We start from the raw sequence: 6,792 nt of genomic DNA on the forward strand, positions 1-6,792 counted from the left end.
TTTTTCCGTATTTCCTTTCCTTTCCTTACCTTTTTCCTTCAAACCAAATATAACCTAATAGTAAGGTTGGTATAGATATTGTAATTAGGGATCATGGTGGGTCCTTGGTGGTAGCTAGGGTTGTTCCCCTTCCCATTTGCTCTTTGGTGGAAAGTGAGGCTAGGTCTCTACTTGAATCCTCAAGTTAATCGTGGAAATAAATCTAAACTACATTATTTTTCAAGGAGATGCATTGCAAGTGATATCTTCTTTATTGGTGGAAATTCTTTTCCTCCTTGGTGGATTTCTACTATCCTTGCCGATTGCAAATAACTGATAAGATCTGTCTCCCATAGTGGTTCGTCACTATCAAGGTTTAAAGTATTGACATGTATTGGGAGTTTTCCGATACGTTCTTACAGAGGATGTATTGGGGTTTTGACTGATTCAGGGGGTGGACGGACCGAACCTTAAACAAGTCCCTCTGAATCAGATTTAAAATAACTAAGTAAAAAATAAAAAACTATTGATACTGTCCAATACGCCTCTACAGCTGTATTGATATTTTTAATCTTGCTCCAAAGATATATAAATAGCAAAAATGATGCTATTGATATTGACCCATTTGAGCATGCATTTAATAAATTGGTTCCAAAGACCCATCTTAGTACTCACTTTAAATAGGACTTTCTTGTTTTATTTTATTTTGTAGAGACTTGATTGATTTATGATAAAGAGTAACAAGTTGAATTATGGATATTTTCTTATAGGAGGCAAAAGACCGAAAGAGTGTAGACATAGGTTATATGAGAGTAAATAGCAATTGATTTGAATTTATTTACATAATTAGTATTATGTTCTTATTTTGGCTTAAGCTTTTTTCTTCATGGATTTTTTTTGAACGACGTGAACTGAGTTGTTTTTTAGCTGCTCCAACCAAGAAATTTGCTAGCCACATATGGGCAGGCCTTCCAATATTGGCTAAAAATTGCCACCCCTGCTCAGAGGGATAAGAGTTTATGACACCCCAAGAGAAGGAAAAAATATTAAAATATTATATCTTAACCAAATTCATTAGGTCTTATACAAAAAGATCTAATTTTATCATATGGAATTTGACAAAAAGAATAAGGCCAAGTTTGAGAGTGTTTATTTGAAAAATAAGTGATTAAAAACAAGTATTTATTTTAATAAATATTTATGAGTGTTTGGTGAAAAAAATACTTATAGACATTTTAAAAATGACGTGGTGAATCAAGATAGTCCAAAAAGAAAATAAACACTTATTAAATAAGCACTTAAGAATAAGCCCAAAATTTGAACTTCTCAAATAATGCTTATTGTCAAAATAAACACTTATTTTGGGTTTATTTCCCAAACGCAAATAAATACTATGGTCCCAGCCCAAAATAAGTGCTTAAGCACTCCCAAATTTAACCTAAAAAAATGAAGAAAAAAAAGACGAGCAGAATATACTTCGCATAAAGAAGGTTCAAGCTCAAATGTTAGCAAATTGAGAACACATAAATTATCGATTGCAAAGGAATCAAGCTGAGTTGTATATACCTGATGTTAAACTAAGGTGGCATTCGATAGTGTGTAAATATCGTGGACGGGAACGTTTTGGTCATGTCCACGATAAGATATGGTGTTCTACTATGTGTGGACGATCCCCATCCACAAAATAGTGTGGACAGGGACGAACCACACCTCAATTTATCATCCATAGTATTTTCTCATGGATGGTTCACACTATGGTGTTGACAGTTTGTGAGAAGGTTTTAGTATAATACATCTATGTTACATGGGTCCAATTACTCTTATTTTATTTAATATTTTAATAATCTTTAAATTTTAAAATTTTAATATTTTATCACTAAAATAATATTTTCTAATATTAATTCTAGCACAAGTCCGATGGTTCTCCTTTTCCACTATTTTTCATTATTTAAATATTAAATATTAAATAATATTTTTAATTATTTTAAAAATGCAATTGTTGCCTATATATTAATTTATTGATGCATTTTTTTTTATTTACTTATCATATAAAATGCAAAAATTAGATATGTGTAGATCTCCCATAAAATATATATAAGATACATGGAATCAAAAAGTGTGGTGTGGACTAGCACACTTATAGAACACCACCCTAAGTGTGGACTGGTCTGGTCTATATAATTTATCGATGGTTCAGAACAGTTGTGGGTTATGATGTGGTGTGAATAGGTCTTTGCCACAAGGTGTGGTGCAGAATAATTCACACCCACCAATTTCTCATCCACACTACAACACACCCCCTAAATTTGACGATTTGAATGGAATCTTATTTGTTTGGTTCGGGTTCACATGAATTTGGATATTAAATTAGCAATAGTTAAATATTCTGTATTATATAAATTAAATTAAAAAGAACTTTTATAAAGTTTCGAGCTTATAAATGTTTTCTCACCAAAATAAATAGATGGGCCGATTGGCGAATGCCCTTTAATAGGATAGGATTTCAACAGTTAGAATTAGGTTGAGCCGTCTGTCGTTTTACATGTAATTTTGGACCCTTACTCCGGTTCTTGTTCCTGTTGGTTGGTTGGGCCCACTCTGAATCTACAATCCTGTGAAACTAACAAAACAGAAATTTAAAAAATCAGATGAATCCCATCGAAAAGAGTTTTGTCCCTTTTCCTCTCGAGGTAAACGACTACAAAAAGTCTACCAGATTTCCTTTTTGTTCCGACCCTTGATTCAAGCTAGACTGAACCCTGCAAAACAGACTTTTGACCGTTGATTTATCATAGCTGAACGCTGGGGGGAGTGATATCGAAGATCGAGGCCATCCATTGGGTCCCACTTGAGGGCTTCCACGTCAATACACATGGCAAAATGAAAACACTTTATTTTTTTTAATACACTAAAAACTTGGCCTCGTCAAATTTCTTTATCCACCACCATTGCCATCGGCCAGTGCCCAGTGGCCTCCCCACCCATTTGCTTGAAGTTGAAGACGTCGCCGATTTCTTCCATCGCCGCCGTCGCTTTGGTGTCGATAATCTGGTACAACGGATCGACTTCTGCGAGTGCTGTCATCGTTTTTACGTCGCCAGCCTGGTACTGTGGCACACGTAATGCAACAATCTCTCAGCCTTAGGAATGAAGCAGAACCTTTTTATTATTTTCCTCTTCATTCTCCCTCTCTCATTGATTTCAGTGTTTTGATTTGTCATCAAATCCTCTTTAGCTAGGTTATTTATGAATCACATTATGGACTTTGAAGTTGGGTTTTAAACTTTTAATTGATCAGTCTCGTTTTTGATGGATAATTACCAATTACCACCACTGTTATACTATCCCCAAATTTACTCTGTTATAAATCTTTCAATATCTTGATTGATTTAATCGCCGCTTGCTGCATGCGCTTCTTCTTTTTCAGATGTAGGATCTATTCCCTCTTTTTATCTATCATCCTTTCGTGTAATGAAACATTTCATTTATATATTTACGTTTTTCGATACTAATATTTTTTGTTCTCGTTTATGCCTTGAATGGAAATTGATTCGTCCGATTCATGATTTTTCAGTTTGACGAATCGATTCATTTCTCTGGTTTTCCATTCATTTACACAAAACCAGAAAGTGAGAGAGAGAAGCAGGCAGACAGGCTGGGTGGCTTACATAGGAGGAGGAGGAGTGAGGGAGGGAGGGAGACGCCAAGGCAGCTGATTCTGATTGAAGCTGCTGCCGATGTGTTAAAATGCGCAACTTTCGCCACCACCACGGATCCACGCGGCGACGCCGCTTCATCTCCCTCTCCTCTATCGTTCTTACTCCAATTCCCGAAGCCTAGCCCAAAACCTACTGCATACACATCCTATGATCCTACTACCCATTTACATTAGCAAGGCAGACTTTTCTTTAGTGACAAACATACCCTTGTCTTCTCTCTCAATCATCCCACTGTACCTATGTCATTCCCGAGGATAGAGGCCGAGTCTGTTCGCTATTAAAGACAAAAAAAAGACTCATGGGCAGAATCGTCTTTCAACGCATGCATAGTCCAACCAAGACGAACCTACCTATTCCCAGCCGCTCTCCACCATGTTTTCAGAGACGTTTCTGCACCAAAAACAATACGCATGTCAAGCTCGCATTTATGTTTGACTCTCTCTCTCTCTCTCTCTCTCTCTCTCTCTTCTCCCGCCTCCCGTAAGTAAAAGCAAGGCAAAACAGATTATAAAGGGACATGCACGAAGTAGCGGCTTCCACCCAGCTTCCTTCTTTTCCCTTCTATCTCTCTGCTCAACCCTAAACCCAGCAATACAAAGTGGAAATCCTGTAAAGTCTTGGGTTTCTGCAATCTCGCTGTCTCATGGAAGATAAGAGCGTGGAGTTGTTGGCTTCCGCTGGATCCCCCGCAAGTACAAGGTGGAATCCGACCAAGGAGCAGATTAGCATACTTGAAAGTTTGTACAGGCAAGGCATCAGGACTCCAACTGCTGAGCAGATACAACAGATCTCGAGCAGGCTTAGGATGTATGGTCACATCGAAGGGAAGAACGTCTTCTACTGGTTCCAGAACCACAAGGCAAGGCAGAGGCAGAAACAAAAGCAGGAGAGCATGGTTTATGCCAACCAGTTTTTTCATAAAGCTGCCCCAGTTTTGGTTCATTCCCCTCGTCCCTGTAACAATGGTTGCCTTCTGTCTTATCTTTCTCTCCTAGTTATTTACTGAAGATTGGGCATCACCCATGTTTTGTTTTATGTTCGACCTCTTGATTTCAATGTCACTGCGTGCCTCTACTAAGTCTTTCTCCATTCTCCTTGTATGGTTTTTTGTTCTGTACAACTTATTGTTTCTCTGCATGCATGTAGTTTCAGTGACAAACTTTAATCGAAAATTTTAGCCTGTATGTAGTTGTCTTTTCTATCATTTTTTTCTCGAGATCGTAGGGCCTGATTATGTAATGACAGTACTCGAAACTGCACTTTTAACGGTGTTTGGTGAATCCCGATTATTGTTAAATTGGTTGGTATGTACTTTTGTAAGCTGTTCGTCAATCTTACTCGTTTTCTTCTTATTTTATCTTTTGTAAATGTTGATCGTTTCCGGTTGCAATCTCTTGGTTTGCCTTTCAATGATTTTTCGTTTTTTCCTTTGCCATGATCGTCTCTTCCCAACTGCTATGCTTCCAGATGTTTATTTATCTTGGTTAAATAATTAAGAAGTGAGTTTCAGAGATTTTTTATTTTCTTTTTGTGTCCTCGTTTTCGCTTCAATCTATTTCTTGTTTTCCCTTCCATTTAAGTAAAATTAATTTATGGCCCATCTCTCTCTCTCTCATACACATTCGGAATGCTCTATTGTTGCATGCCATATTGTCTTTCTTGTGGTTTGTGGTGTATGTCTTCATAACCGCGTCAAACTTGTAAACTATTTCTCTTATATATAATGAGTTAGGTTCTTAATTTGGTTGTTCTTAATTTTTTTCAGTTGTTTGTGCTCCATTTTACATACCACAAACTGGAATTGGATTTTACCCTCGGCATCCCAAAGTTCTACTCCCTGGTGGTGTCAAGAGAAAGCCAAAGATGGACAAAATGGAGAACAGAAAAGGAACTGGAGGAGGCGGGGATGGCGTTAGTGCAGGAGCAGGTTACGAAGCAGTACAAGCTGGATTCTGTAACATGTACAAAGACGACGACAATGAGGGACTAGTTGGTACCACCGATGGTCATCAGGAAACATTGACGCTCTTTCCTTTGCATCCAACCGGGGTTTTAGAGGATAAAATCGAAAATCATTTCCCATCAACTTCAGCTGAGAATTCTAATGCTTCGACCTCTTCTGGATCAAACTCTGTTGAGGTGGTTTCTGCAGACCAACCCTTGATTGATTTCTTTGCTGAAAATGGATCCGTTGAGAGCTATTAAACGTTACGTTCTTGAATTTTGGTCTAACTTGCACCAGGTAGCGATTGAAGAAGTTTAACGTTCGTCTGTTGATAGATTTTGTATGTTGGTGCTTACAAAGAAAAGAAAAGGATGCGGTGGAGACATTGACTGGTTGGGTATTTTGATATGTGAATACCAGTCCATCTTAATTTGGGGCCTACCTTCTTCCTTGTTTAATTGTTATCGAATTCTTAAATAATATATTGAAGTAAGAAGATTAAATTAAGTAAATTAAAGAGGAAGGAAGAACAAATTAAACAAAGTCGAACAATATTGCGTAGAGATCGTAACTGGGCAAGTCGAAACCGGTCGATTGTATACTTAAGGGAGTCCTCAAGGGTCTAGGAAATCTTTCGTGGACTTTGCTTTGCTGCCGTCGATGATGGACTCATATCAGTGTTATTGGTCATGGCCATTGGCTTCTGCTTTGCGATTTTTTACTCCATTAGTTAATGAGTGAGTTATCTGATCGATGGAATGAAAAATATCGCTTTACATGAATAAATCAAACTCTTCGGTTTGAGTCGTTTGAACGACTTGTTATTTTACATGGGGTTCTTCTTCTCATCAGTTTCAATATCTGGGTTCTGACGCAATCCGGTTTGAGGCGTTTGACAATGTGGACCCAACACTGGTTTGTCCTGCCAAAACTCATTCGGGGTCTGAAACTGAACTGTCATCTTATTAACACATTACAGAGACTTACAAGTTACAGTGAAGAAATAATTGTTTAAAACTCACTATGATTTTTTAGCACTTTTCTTAAACTCACCACAACTTTGTAAAATGTCTAAAACTCATCATCTTATTAACTTCACGCTAAATAGATTATGGGTGTTAATATATTATCATTTTAATATTTCCTCTA

At 37.4% G+C, this 6,792-nt stretch overlaps 1 protein-coding gene across 1 annotated transcript; it reads left to right on the forward strand.

The window, feature by feature from the left end:
• Positions 1-3,681: 3,681 nt before the first annotated feature.
• On the forward strand, positions 3,682-6,062 carry LOC148870068 (WUSCHEL-related homeobox 2-like). The gene is made up of 2 exons (XM_088967235.1): positions 3,682-4,663; positions 5,464-6,062. The coding sequence occupies exons 1-2, from the start codon at positions 4,342-4,344 to the stop codon at positions 5,901-5,903; spliced, it is 762 nt and encodes a 253-aa protein (XP_088823361.1). The 5' UTR covers positions 3,682-4,341; the 3' UTR covers positions 5,904-6,062.
• Positions 6,063-6,792: the final 730 nt, after the last annotated feature.

This window comes from Nelumbo lutea, chromosome 2 (genome assembly GCF_056320005.1).
Source record: "Nelumbo lutea isolate HS-2025 chromosome 2, American lotus-T2T, whole genome shotgun sequence".
NCBI lineage: Eukaryota > Viridiplantae > Streptophyta > Magnoliopsida > Proteales > Nelumbonaceae > Nelumbo > Nelumbo lutea.

Coding starts and splice junctions, on each gene's coding strand:
- LOC148870068 (XM_088967235.1), top strand. CDS start 4,342: ATGGAAGATAAGAGCGTGGAGTTGTTGGCTTCCGCTGGATCCCCCGCA. Junction 4,664..5,463: donor CCCTCGTCCCTGTAACAATG/GTTGCCTTCTGT, acceptor AATTTTTTTCAG/TTGTTTGTGCTCCATTTTAC.